General features: G+C 45.1%; 1 protein-coding gene across 2 annotated transcripts in view; it reads right to left on the minus strand.

The window, feature by feature from the left end:
* The window catches only part of LOC118120649 (adenylate cyclase type 1), a 36130-nt gene extending 12277 nt beyond the window's left edge, over positions 1-23853 (minus strand). For both annotated transcript variants that reach the window (XM_035175777.2, XM_047342926.1), the window contains exons 1-9: positions 22457-23853; positions 20091-20240; positions 17056-17174; positions 13732-13843; positions 7325-7452; positions 5089-5247; positions 4170-4311; positions 3261-3416; positions 153-347 (exon numbers count right to left, since the gene is read on the minus strand). In XM_035175777.2, the coding sequence (XP_035031668.2) occupies positions 153-347; positions 3261-3416; positions 4170-4311; positions 5089-5247; positions 7325-7452; positions 13732-13843; positions 17056-17174; positions 20091-20240; positions 22457-23071 (1776 nt within the window). In that variant the 5' untranslated portion in view covers positions 23072-23853. The remainder of the gene's footprint in view (positions 1-152; positions 348-3260; positions 3417-4169; positions 4312-5088; positions 5248-7324; positions 7453-13731; positions 13844-17055; positions 17175-20090; positions 20241-22456) is intronic.
* Positions 23854-25370: the final 1517 nt, after the last annotated feature.

The raw sequence follows: 25370 nt of genomic DNA on the forward strand, positions 1-25370 counted from the left end.
GCCATGTTACCTTGTGTGTAATGAGGAAACTGTAATTGCTCTATTTTGTTTCCTTTTGTAAACATGAATCAAAGTTGCAGGGCTCTGTGCAGATGTGTGTGTCTCTGTGTGTGTGTGTGTGTGTCTGTGTGTGTGTGTGCGTCCGGCCTCACTCTGCGCTCCCTGTCTCGGCTCTTGTAGAACAGGGTGATGTAGTTCAGGTCCGTGGTCTCGGACTCGGTCTGCCGCGCCTCGATGAGCCGCCCGATGTAGCGGTTGACTCGTGTTCCCGGCGCCTGCTGCACGGCGGCGGCTGAGAAGGACGTCCGGTTCCTCAGCTTCTCCGACGCGGTCCGCAGGGCCCTCCGCTGTCAGACACACAAAGAGGCAACACAATCAGTCTCCACAGAGGCCGGGCCTGTCCGGCATGTCCACGCTGACAAATGCAGTGTGGCGTCCAGAGTGAGGAGTCAGCCGAGGCTCCAGGAGACTCTCATAACTTTATCAACTAAAGGAGAAGTCAACAACCACCCAGTCCTGGCTTTGTAGGGATGTTATGATGATTATACACATGAAAAACAAATGGTTGCACCACTCTCATCCTATCCAGCTTATGGCCGCATACTGTGCCGTACAGTGTACTATGTTTTGAGTACTTAATAAGTTGCGTACTTATATGTTCTGTCTACTTAGATGTTTACACCGGGGATCAGAGAGAAACTGCATTTCTATCCCGTCTACGTTCTGTTCATGTGGCAGAATTGACAATAAAGTTGACCTTGACTTAGTTCTCATTGTTGACACGGTGGGTAAACACACACGTACCTAATATGTACGACGTGTAAGTAAAGCCTGGAATGAAGTGAAACCAAATAATATACAGATTCAGATCTTTAAATAAACTGTTAGTCTCTGCACTGTCTCCGAAAAGACCCTTTAGACAAAACTCTGGGATCATTTAAAGTACTCGGTTGATGAGCCAGAACCAATAATGAAGGTTTTCAGTTTGTTTTGACTAATTGTAGACGGGAAAATCATGTCTGTGACATTACGAGCTTTTATATTAGTGCAAATACAAATTTCTGTAGATAAATTAGAGGTTTAATCTCCAGCTCGTACTCGAGCTTCGCAGACTCATCTCTACATCATCAGCTTTATTATTAACCATCTGCTCAGGGCTGACGTCTGAGACCAGGCTCAGCAAAAGAACAGGTGTAATTAATAATCTTAAAGTCTCCCGTTAAAGCCAGCGAGCGTTCGCACGACCGGAGCCCGGAGACGAAATGTGACGCAGCCTTGATTCATGTTTTTAATCACAGCTGCGCTCTCCATGTTTAACTGTGTCTGAATATCTGCTCTGGAGAAGAGTCAGAGAAAGACGAGGACTCGTGGTTAGCACGCTGGCTGGTTAGCACGCTGGCTGGTTAGCATGTTAACTACAGTGGAAACTATTGACCATTAAAACCAGTGAACCCCAGAGCTCGGAATTTTCAAACTACGCCACCTCAAGTTGGAATTTGGACTCGGAAGGTCGGAGGAACATCACCACCCCCGACTTAGAAATCCAAGATGGCCCCTCCGTGTATCAACAGTAGTGAAAGCTGTAGTTTTTACTGTTCGTTAGCACTTCTGTCGTTTAATGTGTCGTACACACATTACTGTCCAATTACTGTCTGTGGACATTTTACTACGGTGTAACGAAATGCAGTAAAACGTTATTATGCACTGGTTTTGCTAACAATGGGAAGCTGGCTAATGGTTTCAACTCGGGTTATTCGGACGTAACGTCATTCTGAGGGCCGAGCTCCGAGCTGTAATGGAACGCGGCATAGAAGAGGCAGGTGGTTAGCATGCTAGCTGATTAGCATGCTAGCTCCAGTAGAAACAAAGAGGGAACAGCAACAGAAGCACAACAACGTTGCTCGCCAACCTCTGGAGACGTCACAGGTTTGATTCTGAACTTGCAACGTTTCTGTTGGATCGGTGAGTGAACAGCTGTTGATGCTAACGCTAGCAAGGTACTGGTAGCAAAAGCGTACATATGGCCTCCTGAAATGGAATAGTACGTAGTGTTGACAACAGTTAGCATGTCTATAACTAGTGAATGTTAACATCCTGATATTCAAAGTGTAGCATTTATCATTTTACCATGTTAGCATGTTGAAACGATTTATTGTGTTGAGTTTGTTCCGTTTGAGGCAGATAAGAGTGTTTTTCGCGAAACTGCATAATTTGTTTATCACGTAAATATCGCATAAAATGACAAAAATGCGATAATAACGTTAAATTACAAATTACTCAGTGTTGCCATCTGCTGGTGGCAGTATTTCACACACCATGTTGATGATGGCCGGCAAACAAATCCCATCTACCGCCACACAAGAGCGCAAAAGATGGAGTCGAACTTTTGAAAGAAGTAACGTCGGGAAGGTGAACGTGAGCCGATGTCCACGGGCTATTTCTAAAAATAAAATAAATCAGAAATCTGCCGTTGGATTCAGATGATTTTATATTTTTGGGGCCAGAACAGTTTCCAGTGTCATAATTCTATTATAAAATTCCTCCGTGTCACAATGCTAGGATTTTGGCTATAATCACGTAACAATGCTGCTAATGCTATTAGAGCAGATGATACCCGGCTGTGGGTGATTACCAGCAGTCATAATGCCACCTCATCAGAATCATGAAGCACTAATGCCTGGCCCAGCTACACGGTCGGGCGGATTACAGCTGCTACGTCGTTTCTGACAGCTTCGACCGAGGGACGAACCCGCTGCACCGTGACGCTCTCACGCTCGCTGCGTCATGGCGGTTCACCGGTAACCATCACAAAAGCAAATCACAAATCACATTTAAAACATCCGCACAACGTTACACAAACACAGGGACACACACCGGGAGCTTCAGAGCAGCGGGTTAACACGGAGTTGCAAATAATATCTATTCCACTGGCTTACTGTTCAACAAGAAGTTGTAATGCGGGCATACTGTAGTGCTTATGATGCTGCCAGATCGAGAAATCCAGATTACTGCGTGTGTGTGTGTGTGTGTGTGTGTGTGTGTGTGTGTGTGTGTGTGTGTGTGTGTGTGTGTGTGTGTGTGTGTGTGTGTGTGTGTGTGTAGCAGAAGATTAAGAATCCGAGCAGGATTTCACTCCATCACAAATGGACATACCAACCCATTAAGAAGGATTTTTTTATTCCTACTATGTAACCCAGAGATACTCGTGTCTGCCCAGTGCAGTAGTGGTGCACCAGCACGAAGACGAACACAACAGTCACCTTGTCGTCGTCATCACAGGTCATGACGTTGGAGAAGGGGATCTCGGCCTTGAACATCTTCCTGCAGTGCATGAGCTGCACCAGCAGGTAGCACACGGTCTTAAACTTCATCCTCTTGGCTGGTTTGATGTCCGACAGAATCAGACCCGGAAAGATCTGGAGGAGAAAGATAAAGATCAAGAGATGAACCACAGGCCACAAATAAAATACTGGAAACATTATCTCCCTTCATCCTGTAAATGTGATAAATGATCACTGAAGTCTTTGAATCTCACACATAAAACCTTTTTCATTTCAAGGTCAACAACTACAACCAGGCTGCTCATTTCCAGCCTCTGAAGGAGCCTCCCACTCAATTCAAGTGTGCAATCCTTCACATTTATACTTGACATGTTTTACCTACAATCTTTCTCTTTATATAAGTTCACATTAACTGAATTCCAGCATCTTTATGGAGATGAAGTTGCTACGAGCACATCATCACATCCGCAGTAAACAGAGAGAGGGGACGTGAGATTCTTTAAAAGATGAGACGGTGGATCTTTATACGTTTTGTCGAATCATCTCATTCATGTAAATAAAACTGGCTTCAATGGGATTTCAACAGTAAACTGTTAAGTGCGTGTTGTTAGAAAACCTGGATGCGTCGTCTGTTTATCTGTGTTTGTGCATTTATCTGTGAACGTGCGATGCTGTGAGCAGACGCACTCGGCTCTGGAGCACGTGCGCAGTTGGCGAGAGATAGTGACACCAGCCATGTGTACGCCAGCTTAACACATGGCCTGCCTCCCGCTCTGCGTCAGAGGATCAACTATTACAACACTGACAGATGTGTCACCTCTCGGCTTGAGTGCGAGAGAGCGACAGGGAGGATGCGGGGAAGGAAAGAACTCGTCCTGCGTGGCGTACTTTGCGTCTGTGGGACGGCACGATGAAAAAAGTCTCTATGTTGTGTTTCTGCAGGAAGGCGTGTCTCTCGTGTCCGAAGCCCGGCTCCACCTCGTAGTCTCCGTTCAGGCACTCCAGGGTCGTCCGGGTGATGTGCACCTTGCTGCGAGCAGAGGAACGAAAAGCAGTTATTGATAGAAGTCAGCTGCTCAGGTCTCAAATCATTACCCACCCCCCCCTCGTTCTTTCCATCGGCCTAATGGCCTCTTAACTTGCTCAAAACTCTTCACAGCAAATAAATCTTCCTCCTAACGACTCATTTAATCTCATAACGAGTCCTAAAATCGTATTACTTCACTTGAAACAAGACCAGATTGAGCCGCTGAAGTGACCTCATTTCACTGCTTTGTAAATGAAAATCAGCTTGTTACTGTCGATGAGGTTTCTTGAATGAAGTGTCTTTAATTTAATCTTAGTGCTGCGACGTGTTTCTCAGCTGCTGCGTCAGTTCTTTTTGGAGGAAATTCATGAAGCCGCTTCAAAGGGAAATCGTTTAATCCGAATATCTTTTAAAGTAGAAAACATGAGGTGACTTCTTAAAGGTGAACACAGTTTTATACTGTCGATGTGATGGCTGCAGTATAGACCATGAACCCTGCCTCCTCCGTGTTAGCAGATGGGACATGGACCAAGCTAAAATTACAAGCCTGTATATGTGCAGAATATGTCTTTTAAAGGATTAAGATATAAGATCTGGACATTTGGCACATCTTTAAACTTTACGTTCCTACTGTTCAATAGCAAAAATCTTGCATTTCAACATCTGTTAATGTGACGGACACATTATTAAGCCTTATTCTGTGTGTTGCTGGGATGTTGTGCGTCTGAATGAGTGTGTTTGTACTGTAGCTGCTCAGTGTGTGTAACACTCAGCACTGACCCCGGCAGCCCTCCGGCCTCCATCACATTGGCCAGTGTGACATCGTTTGACCAGACGTCGTACTGCCACTTCCTGAGGCCCAGCACGCCGCACAGCACGCGTCCTGTGTGCAGACCAACACGCATGTTGAGATCCACCTCGGTCGCCTCCACCACGGACCTGCAGGGAGAAGAAAGGCACTTACAGGTAACTACACCAAGGAAACATCATCGTCCATCTTCATCATCGTCAATTGCCAAATCTCAATTTCCATGAAAAACACGACTGCATCAGAACTGAAATAACTTCGGTAAACCTCCGACTTTCATCTGGCGCCATCATCAGTTCAGAATTAGAATTATTCATCGTCCAACACTGATAGAACCGATCCCATCGGATATAGATTCTCTTAGCGTATGATGGTAAATAAAATGCTAACATGCTAAACCTCGACTAACCTAAACATAGAATGTGAATTAAGACGGACGACATGTCGGCTTCTCGAAAGTGAAACCAAAGCATCTCAATCGCCCCCTGGTGGCTCGCTGCAGTAAAGGTTCAAGATACGTTAGATTTTAATAACTTTTTTGATATCATTGGGTAAAACGTCTTCACAGAGGAAGTGGAGACGGGTACAGTGTGTTTGCTAAACTAAGAGCGTGGACGTGGTGAATGTTACATCAGCATGTTAAGTATTGTTGCCTCTGGCGCTGCAGAACTGGATCCATGTGCATGTTACACATTTCTTCTTCAACGCTTCAGTGGACATTTTATTTCTGCAAACAGCTGGACTCTCTTTTGAGCTTAGCAGGAGAAAAGCTTTTAATTTTGACCAAAACCAGTGGAGCTGTTCCAGCTGGAGGTGGCGGCTGTGCTGGGCTGCAGACGTCTTCATTTCATGGGCGAAAGAAACAAGTTTGTTCCAGTCCAGTGTCAACGACTGTGTTGTTCATCTTCAGAACAAAACAATTCAAGAGCGTGTGCACTGTGTGTGCACTGTGTCTATCTTCATGTGTGTGTAGATTTATACATGTGCTGGTGCACCCTAACCCTCACATCGCTGTGTGGGGGTGCACAGGAGATAAAGCAGGACTTTTCCAAAGCCTCTCCTCTCCAGTGAATCACCACACACTGCTGCCGGTCACCAGCAGGAGCTCAGCCACTTCAGACGGCGTCATGGACGGAGCCGAGGAGGGAAACAGAGAGCTGGCAAAGTGTGTGTGTGTTTCCAGGGATGTGGAAAAAGAAAAGGAGGGATGCTGCACACACACACACTGACACACAGACACACACACACACACACACACACACACACACACACACACACACACTACACACACACACACACACACACACACACACTCACACACGGAGGGAGGGAGGAGTGTGTATGGCAGCACCTGTCCTCTGAGATAAAGGACTCCGACAGCGGCATCCCTCCACTCAGACGCAGCAGCAGGGAAAGAACATGAGGACGGAACGGCTCGCTGTGTGTCGACATGTCGGGGGGGTGGAGCTGCACACGTGTGCCACCAAGAGTCTTTTATATTGTAAATATGTCTGATGTCAACAGGAAGACTTTAAATTGATATTTCCAGCGTTGCTTTGTTGTGTCTGAACACAACGTTCCTGAGTTATGTTCAATGGTTTCAACTCTGTCCCAGTTTGAGATGAAGCTCGACGATGTAAAGATTCAACATTATATCTGTTTCATTTCTATGAAAGTCATTTAAGATTTTAAAAATGTGCTTTGTAAGCACATAATTATAGTTTGAAGTGAAATTATAAGCAAGCAAACATTATTGCATGTTAATATGGATAATGGTAAACATACAGATTTTGTGCACAGAATTGATTTCTTTTGCTCAAATGAAATTAGTTTTGCTTCAAAATCTTCAAATTTGAAATTGCTTGCTCAGGAATGAGGCACAAATATAACTGTGAATCCTTTTCAGTTTGATTTATATTGATTCAAATCTCTGAAAATACAGACGGAAAGATAATAATTTTGAAAAGAATAGATGAATACGGCTTTTGGTATAAAATCTGAAATAGTGGCCATTATAAACTAGACCCAGGACTTTGAACAGGCTTCCCTCCCTGTCTATCTGTTGTCTTGGTAAATTCAGTATATATATATATATATATATATATATATATATATATATATGTATCCCTCTACATACATGTGGGTGGACACATACATGTTATACAGAACATAAGACTGTAGGTGGAGGTTTATGTGTTTGTGACTCACGCGATCGTGTCAATCATGTCCAGGCCCATCTCCACGCAGCAGTGGGCGTGGTCCGCCTTGGGCTGGGTCAGTCCGGACACACAGTAGTAACAGTCGCCGAGGATCTTTATTCTCCTGCAGTGGTTCTCCTGCAGAGAGAGAGAGAGAGAGAGAGAGAGAGAGAGAGAGAGAGAGAGAGAGAGAGAGAGAGAGAGAGAGAGAGAGACAGAGGGAGAGAGAGAGAGAGAGAGAGAGAGAGAGAGAGAGACAGAGGTGGAGAGAGAGAGAGAGGGAGAGAGAGAGAGAGAGAGAGACGGATAATATCTCAGAGTGGTATCAATGTGTAAGATAAGATAAGATAAGAAAATCCTTTATTCAGGGGAATTTGATGCATTACAGCATAAATTCTGTAGATATAATATATATTTAATGTCTTTACATATAATAAAATATCCATGTAAACACCAGTGATAACTTGAGATGTTTACATACAGAACTGTGCTGTAAAGTGAGTATTTGTCTCATCACTAAAACATCAGCTGACATTCTCTGGAGTTCCTGTCTGAAAATGTGGGTGAGAACAAATTATACTTTTTCTCAAAGTTATTTATTTGCAAAATAAAAATGTATTCCCTCATCATTATTATCATTGATGAGATAAATATAAGACGAGATACAGAGTGGCCAACACTTAATTATAGATTGTCCCTTCTCAAGTCTGCTGGCTGCACCGATACTATTTTAAAAAAGAATCATCCTCTGCTGATACAAAGCAAAAATTGACAACTCCATATTTCTTCTCTTGGGAAAGAAGCAGAAGTTTGAGCTGAGACTCGTTGAAACTCTGTGGGAGATAAATCCTGACGTTTGTCTGTCGGCCATTTCTATATTTACCAGCTGGAGGAGATCTCGTCCGACATGAGCAGAGCACGTCCTGTTACATCAGATCCAAATGTACAGACACTGTAGGAATCCTGCAGCTGCAACTCTACTCACGTACATCTGATGTTTGTGTGTGTGTGTTTGTGTGTTTGTGTGTAGCAGGGTGTGTATTTGTAGTTGAGGCCAACTCTAATTGCTCCGACATACTCTTGAAGTAGAATCCCGCCCACACATTCCCAGACAGATCAGCTATTTGTCACAGTGCACATTGTGCACAAACTCAGCAGTGATGACACACACTCACACACACGCACACACACACACACACACACACACACACACACACACACACACACACACACACACACACACACACACACACACACACACACACACACACACACACAGAGGCACACACATACCTGCAGAAAAGCACATACTGCTGCTGCACAGTTCCATGCATAAGTACTGTACAGGTAGTTTAGTTTAGTTGCAACTACACACACACACACACACAGACACAGACACACACACACACAGGGTTTCCATTTGGAACTGTATCACACACAGTCATCACAAAATCGTAATGGTAGACCCTACAAAGCTTGGCCTGCAGGCAGCCTCTGAGTGACACACACACATATGCACACAAACACACACATATGCACACAAACACACACTTGTACACACACACACACAGAGGATTCATGACAACTGCAGGGTAAGAGGCAGCGATGAGGAGAGAGGAGACGGGGTGCTCTGGTTTTCCGCTCACGGGAGCAGAAAGATTCTGGCGTGGGAGGATATGAGAATTCAGAACGTGGATGATTATCCCGGCGCTAGGAACAGAAACGGGGAGTGTGTGTGCGTGTGTGTGTGCATGTGTGTGTGTGTGTGTGTGTGTGTGTGTGTGTGTGTGTGTGCATGTGTACAGAAACAAGGGAGAAATTAATGGCTGACAAAGAGCCTCGGCTCAGGAGAAACGTGTGTTTGCTTTTGGAGACGGATTTGAGATTTGCAACCAGCTGACTGGGGACAGCTTTTCTAATTGGAGGCAAACTCTGTGCCCCCCCCAGTGAGGATTCATTCATTACTATTCATTCATTTCTATTACAGTCGGGTGCAGGTCAGGGTTAAGTTGGGCATGTGTCGGTTATGGTTAAGTTTAGGTTGAGCCCCCGGGGGATAAACGTGTTGTGCAGCATGCAGCAGTCAGACGGGCTCAGCAGCTGTGACAGAGCCGGTTTGAAAGTGAATTTTTTCCTCCTCGCTAACACGACAGGCTATAAATCTCAATTAGGATGCAGCTGCAGAGACACACACACACACACACACACTCTCGCACACATGTACACAATATATCCTCATCACAAGATCTCCATATAATGGTTTACTGAGCGCCGGAGCATTGATAGCAAGCCACATATCAACTTATATCTTGCTCTGTCTCTCTCCCCACGTTAAGCCATGACTGATTGCTGAGATGCAGAATGAACTCAAGAGGGATAATCCTGCTGATCACATGACTTGTGTGTGTGTGTGTGTGTGTGTGTGTGTGTGTGTGTGTGTGTGTGTGTGTGTGCGTGTGGAGACTGAGAGTAAACTGTCTGAAGAGATCACTTGGCGGTGGAGGAGGACGAGGTCATGCGGGTGGCACACTGAGGGTGTGAGTGTGAATGTGGTGTAACTGACATTTTGGACAAGATTGAGTTTTATGTAATATTGAAAATCTCTCCGTGACCTAAAACTCAACTGAACATCTGAAGTAATGTGAGAGAGAACAAAGGCGGAAAATGCACCAACACCCCGAAGATGTGGAGAACTCCATCTTTTTGAATTTAACTTGTCAGACGCCAGTTTACATAAAGGACGTAAAGAATGTGTCCTTGAAATAGTGAATAAATAATCCTAAGGAAGTTGAGTAGATACTTAACAGGAGACAAGTTAAACAAGCAAATCCTTTGTAGTAAAACTTGCATCTTTACCTTCGTCGAGGAGGTTTTCATCAGCGTCAGTTAGTTATGTAGCAGGATTACACAGAAACGATGGATTTTTGTGTCGGGGTTGGACTTTGGTGCAGATCTGCAGCATTTCCCACATAATTAATTCAATCTATGTTCACTCTCACGTGCAGTAGATTCAAAGTGACAGGTACACAGACTACACAGCGAAACTCAAGTTGAGAGAGAGGGTGAGATAAAGAACTGCATCACGCGTTACTGAAGCTGGAACTATGAGGTCTGATGCATGGACGTAAAAACTTAGCGTGAATAGATTGCGTCCTCACTAATATGTGTTCGTTTTAAAACAGTGTTTAAGATGATAACAATCTGAACGTTTTAGTTCCGTAGGAGAAAATATTCTCTGTCCGCACCTGAAACTTTATGTACACTGGTCAAGTGGCGTGAACAGGAAGTAGATTGTCGACTCTGCTGTTGGTTGCTTAGTAACTGACGGTAAGTGTCACCGCTGGTCGTCAGTTTGATGAGAGTCGGGAAAAGAACGTCATCGTTGACTAAAGTCTCAGTTTGTGTCCGTCCAGACTCAAACACAACCCTGGAGTTTTCAAACTAAAATGTTTTAACGTTAGAGCAGAACTCTCGTGCATTTTAAAACTAAAATGTAAAAGTGTGAAAGTTTCTCTAACGGAGCCAAGTTGTTTAATAAAGAGCGTGAAATGAGGTTTAAAGCCCCAGAGTCTGTGGACGATGAGTTGAGATTATTTTTTCCGTTACTCTCTCTGACCTAGTGAGATATTTTAACTGTGGTGGACTTCATCCTCCGTTTGACCCGATGGTGTGTGTGTCTGTCTGTGTCTGTTTGTGTCTGTGTGTGTGTCTGTCTGTGTCTGTGTCTGTTTGTGTCTGTGTGTGTGTGTCTGTGTGTGTCTGTCTGTGTCTGTTTGTGTCTGTGTGTGTGTGTGGATGTTGTGTTAGGTCTGTTGTACTGTATTTCTACTGACAGCTCAGATAAAACTATGGGTTAGCAAGCGTGTGTGTCTGTGTGTTTGAGTGTGTGTGTGTGTGTGTGTGTGTGTGTGTGTGTGTGTGTGTGTGTGTGTGTGTGTGTGTGCAGTATTAATATGATTACAGTAGTCTGGCGGCAGATAACCTATCACTCACCTAATCTTCTTTCCCAGAGAACAACACTACACAGGCTTACTGACGAACAGTGTATGCTGCCATACACACACTCTCTCTTTATCAAGTGCAAGATAGTACACACACACACACACACACACACACACACACACACACACACACACACACACACACACACACACACACACACACACACACACACACACACACACACACACACACGCACGCACCAACATACAGAAAATCTTCTGCCCTTATCTCCACTCCGTCTAAAACTCAGTTCACTCGTCTCTCGCCCTCCTCCCTCTTGACCTTCATCATCTTCCTCTCCTCCTCTTCCTCCGCGTCAGTCAGCCTCAGCCTCTCCAGATCTACTTTAACTCGTGGATCAATATATGACTTGGCATAATAGATGAGCTCCAGCCAGGACTGAATAATATATTCAGTTGTCTTGGAGGCTTTTTGTGTTGCGGAGGAACAACGAGCTGAAACAGGAGCTCTGCCACGGTTTGGAGTCCCCCTCGCTGTAGCTCACTGTGACCGCTCAGTGACATTCTTTCATAACAGAAGCTTGAATTTAAATCTTCTTACTTTTCCCCCGTCACTGGACAAACTGGAGCTCGATCGATACGTCAGCCAGGACGATGTCTTCAGCCTGTTCAGCTTTTTATTCATCAGTGTCCACACTTTCATCAGCAGCACGTTTTCAGCCTTAGATTTAATATCGTGATCTCAAAGGTTGATGTGTTGATTCCTGAAGTTACTGGTTAAACATAGATTCTATATAAAGATGCACGACTTTACAGAGGTCATAAGTCCCGCCTCCTTCACGTCAATGAATGGGACATGGACCAAACTGAAAAGTTCTTCCCAGTTTGCATTTGACGATCGATGGAGACACTGCAGCGAGACTTGAATGTCCCACTTCCAAGGCTTCTTCAGATTTGTCCAACAAACGCTTCCTTTTAATGCCCAAAAAAAACGAAGGCTCCAACAGCTGCGTCCTTTCCGGCCAAGACTTTCCCAGGATTCATTGCACTTCAGCGACCAACAAGAGGTGATGGCGCCGACAAGCGACCACACGTCCAATTATCACAATTCAACCGAAAAAGCTAAAGGTACAAAACGGTACATTAAAAGTCTATCTGCAGATCTGTTGCTAGGCAACAGTAATAAGGGCAGGATGAGCTGGTGACGCCCAACATGTAAAGCCTCTATTTCACAAACCATCTCATTTGGGTTCGAACTTCCATGAATCTTGACACAGCTTCAAATGTGGTTTAACACAGGTGACGTTTAAAAAAAAGTCAAAGGCAACGTTTGACCTGTTTCCCTCCTCCTATGAGAAACTGGGATCTGATTATATGCTGCACACGACACACGCCTGCACGCAGCAGGCACAGCGACAGGAGATGGTTCCCTCGCTGAGAAGTTGGAGCTGTGCAGCCTGTCGCACGCAGCTCTTCATCTAGAAGCTGCTGCTCTCTACTCCCCTGCACAATGATGAGGGAACGATAAGGAGAGCAGACGTATGTGCTCCAGTCAACGTGCCGTTCAGGGGTTTTAATTTGAAATTGCATTATTAGGAAATGTGCCACACTTTTAAATAGTGGACTCTGTGGCTCCATCACTTTTGTAATAACAATATACTCGATTTATTGAAATGAAAATCTTTGAAACTGCAGAAGCTCTAAACCTGTAACTCTGCTGCTCTGGTTCATACGTTTGATTTCTGCTGCAGCCGGCAGCTGTTTTCAGAGAAGAGAAGCTGCGTCGAGCCATTAAACACTTTCTGCTCTGCAGCAGCAGACAGTCCGAGAGCAGCTGGGGAAACACAGTGAAGAACAGACACAGACATTTCCCTCAAGAGCAGGTGGAGACCGAACACACAGCGAAAAGCAAAGTGAATGTTATATACATACACAACTGCTCATGAAATGTTAATGTCCCCGTCTCTGCTGAAACTCCTGTTTGCAAACCATCCTCACTAAACTGTATCAGGTGATGATATGTCTGTGATATGATAATATGATGTATTTGTGTTATTTGATGTTTAAAAACAGAGTGAAATGTCATGATTGACAGCTGAGACTGACTCGTGATTGGTTGATATCAGCAGGACTTTGCTGCAGCTTCAACCCAGTGATGCTTCTGCACAGACTCTGGCTCCAAAGGGCGTCTTTTGGCACAAAATGGCTGCGTGGCAGAACATTTTGGCTTCATTTATGGATAGTGGGAGGAAGTGGACAGTTTTATTTAAAGTGTTTGGTTGAGACATGATAACTTGCTGATGATTAATCACCTACAGTGTAAATAATGGTCGATCCATCAGTGGTATGTCGCTGAAAGAGACTTTCTGCTGCACATTGATCGCACTTTGTGATTGATTTCATCGTTTCCATCGCGCAGCAGAGATCAGTAACAGGGCGGAGGCAGAGCACTTACTGTCGCCAGTTCATCAAACTTCCCAAAGAGTTCGTTGAGCAGTTTGACGAGTTCCTGAGCTGTGCACTGAGAGGCCAGGCGGGTGAAGCCCACGATGTCTGCAAACAGGATGCTGCACAGAGGGAAGGAAAAACAGATCTTAATCTAGAGTGAAGAACTCTCTGCTCCTCACACTCTCCAGGAAGTAAAGACTTAATCTACAGAAACACACAGTGTATTTAAACTGCACCAGGCACAAAGGTAGACCTGCTAATGAAGATCAGATGTGAAGTGAGCAGCGAGTACATTAATCCAATCCCTGATAAATTTAAGTGTCTTTCAGGGCAACCGCTAAATCAATTAAAGAGCTAAACGCCTGCTGCCGGCTAGCTGCTGCAGCAGCGGGGTTCAGGGAGCTGTTGAAAGCTGCTCAGCCCCTCGTTCGGCCAGATAGCAGCAAAAATTACTCTTCCCCGTAAATGTCTTAAATATGAATTATAATAAACTATAAATATTAATTATGAGCGTTCATTAAATCGTAATCGAGGTAAAAGTTTTAAATAATCGTGATATGGATTTGAAGGCATAACGACATATACGCGTTGTTTTAAATTATTACAAATGACGTCTTCGGTGCAAGATGGCGGCGTTTGTATCTGCAATTTTTTGGGCTTTATTTCTTGACAGATGGAGGAAGTGGGGAAGTGACGTCCATCTTTATTTACAGTCATAATAATCTCCTTTCCTAACGGTTACTCCTTGACCCCGATGGAATACGTCACAAGGTCAAGGAAAGATTTGAAGGAGTTAGCAGCAGCAGCAGCCGTAGATCTAGAACTAATAATCTACATGTTTGCTCTAGATCCGTAGCAGTAAGTAAACAAGACGACTGTGACCAGACATTTATCTCCAGCTTTCAGTGCTCCACAGTTTAGAGCTGAGTTTGGATGGTCGTTGCGTGAGGAGGCCGTTCCTCCGCATCGTGACCGAGTTGTTGTTTCTCTTCTTGGCAGCGCAGCTAGTTGCTCCGGAGCCTGATGTATGCAAAGCTGGGATCACGACTGCTGTTCGACAGAGGAGCTCTGTTGTGTTGTGTGATTTGTCTTTGAACGCCGCCGTGCTGCTGGTTTGCGGTGGGGTGAGGAGGAGAAGGCAGGAGGAGGGCAGAGGGGGAGACGGGGGGAGGGAAGACGAGGGGAGAGCGGCGCTGTGGTGCACGATCAAACGTTCATGGGGGCCACATCAAAGGGCAGATCAGGGAGATGTCACGCCCCTGCTCTGCAACAAGAACTTTGTGTTTTTCTCAGCACCATGTGTTTAAGTGTGCATGTGTGCGTTTGTAGCAGCAGCTCCCCGGAGACGAGCGGGAGCTGCTTCACTGGCACACACAGCAGCAGCAGTAGTGGCGGCGGCGGCGGCGGCGGCGGCGTGATGCTGGGCTGAACGCCAGCGCAGCAGAGAGGCTGGGGGACGGGAGGTGATGTTCCCGAGCCGAGGGAGTGTGGGAGCAGACAGACAGACAGACGTGGAGTGGAGAGGACTGTCTCTTCACAGGAGAGCTGTTGACATGCTACCTCCACTCCCACACAGCTCTTCTCTTTGCTGCCTCGTCCGGATGTAATCAGCTCAGAGTCGGGTTCTCACGCTCTCTGACGTTTCCTCTACTACGAGTTCAACAGAGGGCGGCTGCTGCTGCTGAGTGGGCTGATACAAATCACTGTTGTTTTTAACACTGATTAGTTATTTGATCAATTGTTTATTCAATAATATATTAAAAAATGTCATTTACAAGTTCAGAAACTCAAGGATTTTCAATTTATAACAATGGGAAATTGAAAATCTGATAAATTATATTGCAGAATAATTGAAAAGCAGATTTTACGTGAATCGACTAATACAAGTAGGACAGCAACTAACAATAGTTTTGATTATCAATCTGCTCTTGACTTTTGAACTCATTTCCCTGTGAATAATTATTTTGATCTTGATGAAAAACTCCGACTTGTTCAGGGGCCGATATCTGTGCGAGTGAACAGATTGAACTCAGGGACTGTTGGGCCTTGTTGGAGCTTTGAGCTCCACTGAGGGACATTCTAGATAATTATCTCTGCCAATTAAGGAGCTAATGTTTTCATTGCCGTCTGTTTGTCTGTTACTGAAGTGATTTCCTTCCAACGGGCGGAGGAGTGTGGGGCCAAAGAGAAGTCATTGATTTTTAGAGTGGATTCGATTCAGGCGGCGGATCGAGGAGGTTTCGTTTTTTCTCTTTCTTTAACATCGTGACGTTTTTAGACATTTTTGTGAATTTCTAAAGAGACAATGTCGAGATATTTATGAATAAAATCCGTCAAACTAACAAGACTGATATCGATGAAGAGGTGAAATACGCAGCAGATTCAGATAATGATCTGGACGCATCTGATGCAAGACGTGTGTTTACAATGTGGTGGTACGTGCACATCAAGTCTTCTTCTGGTTGGTTTGTTGTTATTGAGCAATAAAATGTGACCTCTTCAAATATCTGGAAGTGAATTCACAGAAAACAGCCACAAGTCTCTGGAACATCGAGTGTTTGACACCAGATTCTGATCGATGACTCGCACAATGAGCTTCTTTCAAAATGCTGATCAATCAACCAGTCGTTACAGCAGCACTCAACGTCTCCTCTCATACTGGTTCACTGTAATCTGTCTATTATTGACACTAGTAGATAATAGAGACACGATTTAAACAAGGATGCACCAGCGACAAACCTTTAAATTTCGTCAAGCTCTTAGGAACATCATCACAAAGATTATTCTAAACACCGATTTAAGATTTTAAGTTATTACATTTTTATGAACTATTATTTCTGTGGTAATGAATCTCAGGTTTCTCTCAACATCATGTTGGTATTTAGCCGACAGTCATTTAAAAAAATCAGCAAAATTTGGATTCAGAAAAAACAACAGGAATAATCTGTTGTGATGATTTTGTCGTTAAACGTTAATTTACGAAACTGCTTCTTCACTTCGTGCACTTATCAGAAGTTATTCCACTTTGTCAACGAGCTCTCAGGAAGTTGATTTTAGATTATAATTGAATCAAATCACAGTGTTTTGTTTTATTCCAGATGAAACATCAACAGCAGATGAGACCTCTTGTCTCCGCTGGTTGTAGCAACAGATCCTCGCCGCTTCTCTCTTTCTAACCTTTACGTAGTTTGATCACATCGGCGTTAACGGCTTATCTTAATTGCTCTTCTTCTATTCTTGACCTTGACGTCACAGCAGGTGACACCTGGATCAAAACAATCCTCGCTGCCCCCCCCCCACACACGCCGCTGTTGTCATGACACCCCCATACCTGACATTGTCATGACGTTGGATGTAGATCTTGTGAAAGATCCTCTCAGGCGGCTTCAGGAAGTCCTCCTTCATCTCCATGGCAACATTCCTGGGCAGTAGACTCATTAGCAGACGCTCCTGAGGAGGAGGAGGAAGAGGAGGAGGAGGAGGAGGAGGAAGAGGAGGAGGAGGAAGAGGAGGGAGAGGGGGAAGAGGGGGTTCAAACAGAGGAGAGAGCAGAGTTTATACTGAGAGGAGGTGGATGTAAATAGTGTGTGATTGTATTAATTGAGATATAAGGAAATAGTTTTATGTTTTCATGGAAACAAGTTTGAGGCGTTGGTTCTTTATTCAGTTTCATGTGAATATAGAAGCATCAACAACTCGCCCACTCGCTCTCTGGAGATTCTCCTGCTGTATTCTCACATGGGCTGAAAACTGACTCATTAAATCAATCATAGATCAACATTTCCAGTCAAATCCTTTTCTGTCAAGTCGATCAATCAACTTTCATTAACTAAAGCGTCTTCTTCGATCCCTTGGAACCTCCTGCACGATGTCAGATATTTGTGACGCTCAGTGAATCATCAGGCGTCTCTGCTGAACAACCACCGAGAGACAGAGTTTTAAAAGCAGCCGGGACTTTTCACATCATTTCATCCATTCACACACCTGCTGTTCTCACCTGCCAATGAAACGCTGGAGAGTGTGTGTGTGTGTGTGTGTGTGTGTGTGTGTGTGTGTGTGTGTGTGTGCGTGTGTGTTGACCCGAGCTTGTGTTTCTCACCACACGTTTGTGCCAGGCGAGGAAATGATGATAACCACAGTGTGAAGATGTGGTGGTTTCAGTTTGTGTTCAGCTCAGCTTCTCACGGTGGTTTATTAATCAACCACTGGCTCGTGTCTCTCCCACCAGCAGCAGTTTAACTAGAAAGAGAGACTCACACCAAACCTCTGCATCTTTGACATGAACAACTTGAAACTGAAGGAAACCAATTTGTTTGCACTCAGTGGAAAACAAAGAGACGGGGGAGGAAACCTTGTTTCTTTCCTTCAAACTTATTCTTGTATGAAAAGAACAACATGGAACAACAACGACAGAAAAAACACTGCTCTGACCGATACCTCTGCATCAGTGTATCTTCACGATGCTCCACATTTACATAATTCTCACCATAGCAGCTTGTCTGGTGAGAAATGCGGCCGCCAGTTGTAGGAATTTACTCTTTACGCCTGTGAAGATGCCGGCTTACTCACTTAGCAGCTTCTGAAAGGCCTGGAGACATTTTTATTTTGTCAAAGTACTTTCTGTAGTCAAAAATTAACGATGATGTGTTTTTCATGCAGAGAAGAAACAGTCTATTCCCACTGGCTGAACTGAAACACACCTGAACGCTGGATATTACCCATGATCCTCTGCTTCCTGACCCAGAAGAGCTGCAGCTGTAACAAATCCACCAAACTCTGTTTAGAATCCATCATATTTTAAAAGTTTCCTGCTGAATATTGGAGCTAAACTCTGGTTTTTAATAACTTCTGAGTCTTTTTAACCGATCTACAGTTCAGCTTCACTCTTCAACTGGAGCTGATTGTGACAGTTGAAGCTGTGACTCTGTGAAGTCAGTTCTTCTCACAGGAGATCGAACCCACTCACCAGAGTCACAGAGAGCAGAGGTTCAGGGTGAAGAGTGGGAGTGAAAAGAGGAAACTCTCTCATATTCACACTGACTGAAAAACCTGACTCATTTATCAAGCTGCGGCTTTAAGGTGAGAAAGTTACATCTTGTTGCTTTGAGCAAAGTCGTAAAGGTTTGTGGATAAAGTAATAACAGCTGCTCTGCTGATGGAGAGAGTGCGATGGGGGTTATTTGACACCTTTCATCCGTCCGTCCATCATCTATACAGCTCATCCTTTGAGGGTCTGGAGCTTATCTCAGCTGATATTGGACGAGAGGTGGGGAACAACCTGGACAGGTCGCCAGTGAATCACAGGGACAACACATAGAGACGAACAAAAATCACACATATGGGCAAGTTAGAGTTTCCTTTACCCACGAAAACACAGGGACAACATGGAAACTCCACAGTGTGAGGCGACATGAGGAACAGAGCTTTGTCCTGCATTGTGTCTTCTGCCTTGACCGGTGTCCCTGCTTCACGCAGGTCAAGAGGAAACCATGCCTTGCCTCTGAGATTCTGAGATTGCTATTGAATCAAGAAGTCAATTCCCCTCCCTGACACACAGCACATAGCCTGCACATGTTCAGTAATCAATACAACCTATGGATCCAGCTCAGAGCAAAACCCAGAGCAAACAGCAGAGTGACAACCAGCGACCTGTCTGACGGCTGAGGTTCAGAACCGGAGACGTGTGTTGAGCAGCAGCAGCAGGCGGCTGGCGGCTGGTTGCCGGCTGTCGGCTGCCTGGTGACAGATCTGAATCAGGGGTCCGTGTGTGTTTCTTTCACCCAGATAAACTGTGACCTTTACTGGAGTAGGGAGGCCATGAAAGCAATCTGCTTGTGTAATTACCTGTCAGAAGGGAGCCTGTTACTGCCGGGGAAAACACCGCATATCACCATCTAATCTACAAAGCACAGGTGCTAAGTGCAGCGTTGTGAAGGTGAGACATGCACAGAGTCGCATTATGTTCAGGGGATAATTAATTCTCTATTAAACGACTGGTATAGGCGGGTTTTGTGAGGAGGGTGCGGTGCATTGCAGAGTGTTTCTGTGTGTTAAAGTTGCCTGATTGTGGCTGAGTTAAATCGCTCCGTGTGCTGTAGGTGTGCGTGGAGGGGGTGGAACGTGTGGCGCTGGTGCATGTGCCACAGTAATTGTTCTTTCCTTAAATAGCTGCTGTCATAGTTACTCGGCGCCTGTGGGCAGGTTGTTGGAATACATCACCTGAAACCTTAAAGAAAACTTCCCCTGGAGGCCGTGAGGATTTCAGGAGCATAAGAAATGTGTGGATGCGTGTCATCGTCTTAACGCTGCTTCTTATCCACACGTTAATTTTTTTGCTGTGCGTGTTTGTGCTAATTCACACCTCACCTGTTTCTCATTCTCGTCCTCGAGCCGCAGCCGCTCCTCGATGCAGTTGCGGGCTTGAAGGAAGACTTTCCTCTGGGCGCGCTCGGTGAGAATCCTCACAAACACCCCCGACAAGTTGACGCTGGTGAACAGCACCGCGTTGGCCACCAGCTGCACACAAACAAGAACAGACATGCTGAGCAGAGCTGGCAGCAGCTACACAACTGTAGGTGCACGCATGTGAGGCGGGAAGGATCACATGCGTGTTCTGTGGTCGCAGTCGTCATACGTCCCGGTAAGATTAGACTCTGCAATCCTTGATTAATCCATAGGATGGATTGAGTGACAGACATCAAGGTCAACACATGGATTACAACATGAGTCGTGGGTGTGACTCCGACAACAAAAGCTGTACAGTGGAGTGGGCGGCAGACAAAGTGCATCATTGATTAAAGAGCAAAGACTATTGATCCTTCTGGACACTTCATTTAGAGAATGAACTCTGTAGCCACTTTGGGTCGTCAGTCGCAGAAAGGTCAGAGGTCAAAGGTCAGAGAACCACTCTAATCCAGCACAGGCAGATGGATGATGCACCTTCTCTGTATCCTGGTTTAAAAACCACAAAGCAGAAGCTCATCATGCAGCGAGTGGTGGCGATGGTGAGAGAGATTCTTAGTAAAGGAAACAGTCAAACGTATTCCTGCTATATTGTGGTTTTTCTTTTTGTTTTGTTCGGTTAAATATCTGGTGATTTTACCTCCTCAGGCCTCTAGAAGTCAAATAAAGAAAATAAATGATCCTTTGGTCACGAAAATGTTCCGATACCAGAATTTGAAATCCCTCTGATATTTCCGTAAAATGCTGCTTCAGGAATTGGCGTCTACGCAAATCTCTGAACCGATCTGAGGCCACATCTTTCAATTAGTTTCACCATAATTCGTTTTCAAATTAGCCAAATTGGTTTTCACAGATAAAACTGCAATTATCTTTCCCTAGAAATCACTTCTTCTTCTTCGCTGCTTCAAAACCCCCAACCTACTGGCGAGGGGGTGTAACTACAAGGCCAACAAGTTTAAACATGTCAATGAAAACAAACTTTCATTTCATTTTCCGCAGTAACATTACGTTGCAGAAGGTTTACTGTTTGTTTAATTTGAAAATGTTTGATAAGATTTCATTTAATTTCAGAATATTCAGTTTGTTTTGCACAATTGTGACTTATGGATAACGTTAGGAGTGAACTGAAAGGATTTCAGTGGTGATAATGTCTTTAAAACATCACTGCTGCACTGCATTTGATATGATGTCATTATTTGGACTTTCTCTCAGCACCTGAAACTCTGACTGACACGTTCTGTTTTTAGTGAGGTGAAGAAATGACTCCTGGTGATGAGCTAACAAACATTACAGCAAAAACGTTACTGTTCTGTTTAAAACTTGACCAACAGCCACTTAAAAGAAGTAATTCTTGTGTATTCCTAGATTTATGTATTTGTTTCCAGTTGTGACTGTCACTTGATAATACAAGAAAGTCTATGATGTTTAATTCTCTTTATGTTTTTGTCTTTAAAGTCATACAACAATCATAATAATCATCACTTAGTTAGTAGCATACAGCTGTTTAAAATACTTTATATACAGTAAGTTGCTATTTCTTTAAATGCACTGGGATTGGATTGGAACTCGGAATCGTCCGATGCGTAAAGTCCAAGTATTGTTATCGAGGAGGGAAAGTGGTATCGGAACATGTCTCGTCTCAAGCAGGGGTTTTAATATTCCAGTGGATTACTTCTGTGAATTAAGTGTCATGTCAAACTACACGGTAAAACTTGACAAGTTGATTTTACTTTAAAACAAACTCTGTAAACTGATTGTCTAGAAAAATGTCAGTGAACATAGGTCCCAAAATCCAAATAAGACAATTCAAGAAGTGATCTTTGCAAGAGGACACGTGAACAACCTGCTAATGAAGATTAAGAAGTCATAAAATAATATTTACTGGTTTAAATGCATCTAAAACTATGAGACCAGTGTTTCCACCTCTGGTCTGGACACAGGGACCAGTCCCTCTGCTTTCAGCACCAGCAGCTGGACAGCTCCTCCTCCGCTTCATTCCAGCTGCTGCAGCGAAGTGAAACTTTCCGGATTCAAACCTGCTTCATGTCCTGGAGCTGGGACTCGATCAGGGAGAGCTCGAACCTCCTGCTCCCGAGGGAGAGTGAGCGAGCTGCTTCTCAGCATCACTTCTCACCAGAGTGGGAGATTCCACTCACTGGAGAAGTTGCTCAACGGTACCTGGGCACTGCATGTTGCTGAGTTAGATTCGAACCTCTACCTGTAAGTTGGACATGTGCGTGGTGGACCTGGCTGAGTGGAAGGAGACTTACCGGCCTCCACAGCTTCTGTTTCCTCCCGGTCACCGACGTCGCTAAGACAATGAAGTGGGACGCAGCCAGCATCACCCCGAACAGCACCGCCATCAGCGTCCGCACCGGCAGCAGCACGTAAGCCACGAGGGTGACCAGCATGAGCTGCCACACGCCTTGCTCAGGGGCAGCGGCGCTCACCGGCTCCGACGTGCCCAGCGCCAGCGGGAAGGGGCAGCAGAGCAGCGCAAAGGTGAAGCTGAACAGCAGCGCCAGCTTCGCGATCTGCTGCAGCTGCGTCACCTGCAGGTACTTGACGTTGGTGACGATGAAGAGCGACAGGAACACCACGCAGTGCACCGGGTACGAGCCCTTGGACAAGGTGAGGCGCGAGCTGGACAGCAGCTCCACCAGCGACAGCGACGACGCGGCCACGATGAGCACCGCCAGCGCCTTGAGGGTGGCGGTCTGCTCCAGCTTCAGGTTGTATCCCTGGAACAGAGCCTCCAGCTCCGGGCTGGAGAACTCGTCCTCGCAGGCGATGGCGCCCAGGGGGGCACCGGCCGGGCAGTGACCCTTCCTCCGCCGGGTCTTGACTCTTTCCAGTGGCATCTCCTCCATGTTCGGGCCATTCATGAAGCGGGAATAGGCGCACGACCCCCTCAACTTTTTGGCTCCTCTCCTCCGCGCGGGAATCGAACCGGCACCCTCTCCCGGTGCATGCGTCCTGGCTGTCCGAGGGGGTCGCGCTCGGCTCGGTGTGCGAGAGGGGGAGAGGGTGGCAGTGGGTGGAGGAGGCGGCGGAGCAGCGCGCAGGGGATCTATCCACAGGTTGACGATTGTTGGTGTGTCGTCAGGAAAGTGGCCCGACCAATGTGCTGCTCTCTCTCTCTCTCTCTCTCTCTCTCTCTCTCTCTCTCCCTCCCTCTCTCTCTCTCTCTCTCTCTCTCTCTCTCTCTCCCTCCTCCCTCTCTCTCTCTCGGACCTCCTGCAGTGCCTCAGACAGGGTTACCACCACTGATCCTGCGCTCCAACATCAGGACGCACGGAAGGATCACGCTTGTGGATCATCAAAACACCTCTCTCTCTCACACACACACACACAAACACACGCACACACACCCCCCCGCACAAGTCTTTCCCCCGTGTGCACTTTGTGTGTCCCTCTCGCTCGTGCAGACTCTGACACCGTAACGCACAGTAAATGTTATTCTCTGCAGCGAGTCCCTGTCCCCGCTTTAATTTGCTCCGGTGAAATGTCAGTGGTTTGGAGATTTCCCCTCGCGGTGTCTGCAGTCAGAGCTGATGTAGTTCCCGGCTATAAATAGACCCGCTGCACCGGTGGATGCTCCGATATAGCAACAATTTGGTCTTTTCCCGCATCTCGTCCCCATCACGCGTCTCACTGCAGAACCCGGAGCTCGTCTCCAGCTGAAGAAGGAAACAGGGACTCACTGGTCCTGCAGGGAGATAAAAATAGCGCATCAGTCAGAATTAGGGGAAACTGTGAGGATGTGGACGCGCATATTAAAACGTGATGCACCAGTGTTGTTGTTTAACACATGTTGTGCATATTCTGTGCGTGTGTTTGCGCGTTAATTTATTGTAATGTGCCACAAATCTTTTTTTTTTTTATCCAATTAAACGCCCACAAAGATCAAATCATTGGTGGGAGAACAAATACTGAGAGTAAAGATCAGTGGGAGCTGAACGTGCAACTGACAGGTTCCAACATGTAGAAGTGGGAGTTAAGATGTAAGAGGAGATTATAAATAATGAGAAGGTGGATTTTATTACATCTCGTGAAGAAAAAGTTGATTAAAACGTTTTTTTATAAGAATGTCCATGAAATGCAGTTGTGTTCAAGGAGGCTGCATTTTCTTAATTTGCACTTTTCTCACTGATTAATGTCTTATAGGTTATTTAAAGAGAAACTAATGTGTTTCCCCTCAAGCTGAAATTAAAAGTAGCAGAATAAACCTGTTTAATATAAAATGCAACTGAGAATATTATTAAAAACCTGAAATATAAACATGCAACAAAGGAAAAATCTGTAAAATAGTACAAATCGTAGTAGCAGAAGTACATCATGGAAAAAAACGACATAAGAAAAGGCTGAATAAAACTAAAATGTGGAATAAAATAGAAAAATGCACATCAGGAGTGAGAGAAGCTGGTTATAGTGTAAATTATGCAGATACAGTTCAGAGTAGAGGTCTGAAGGATATTTAAAAATAGTCTGTTCGAGCTCTGGAGGAGCGATGAGTAGTTTACATGTCAATGATATTTGCATACATGCGTTATGTGTCATCTTATCACAACAGTAGCTTAACATGCATGTGGAAGTAGTAAGGATGTGGTCAGTGAACAAGTACAACATATTTTGGCTGCAGATTTAAATGTCAATAATGTAATAATAAGGAGAAGAAACCAGAAGCTTCACATGAAGAATCTGTTCATCGAGCTTCTGGTTTGTTCTGGTTGGGTAAATTCCCAAAGAAAAATTACAGTTACACAAATTAAATCTAACTAATAGTAAACTTGGGGTCTGGTGACTTTGCCCTTCTCATCATCCAGTAAGAGCAGGATAACAAAACCCTGCGTCATGAGGTCATTACCTACAGAAACGTGTTTGTTGTGTGCGGTTGCCTCCTCGCAGCTTTACGTCAGTCTTAATTGCCTCATCGGACAGGAAGCCAGAAATAACAGGCATTTAAAATCTGAAGCAGCTCCTCTTCAGCTCCGGATCAAACGCAGGTGTTGTTCTCCTGCTCTCTGACCCATGACCTTGTTTTCTGTCGCCCACGTGCCTCAGGTTGCTGCGACCTGCGTGCACGTCAATGGGCTGAGTCGTCAATGAGGAGGCTTTGTGAAGCAGCGTCTGAACAAAAGGTCTCTGAGCGCACACACTCAGCTGCTGTGTGGGCAACGATAT

The sequence above is a fragment of the Hippoglossus stenolepis genome, chromosome 14, assembly GCF_022539355.2.
Source record: "Hippoglossus stenolepis isolate QCI-W04-F060 chromosome 14, HSTE1.2, whole genome shotgun sequence".
Lineage (NCBI taxonomy): Eukaryota > Metazoa > Chordata > Actinopteri > Pleuronectiformes > Pleuronectidae > Hippoglossus > Hippoglossus stenolepis.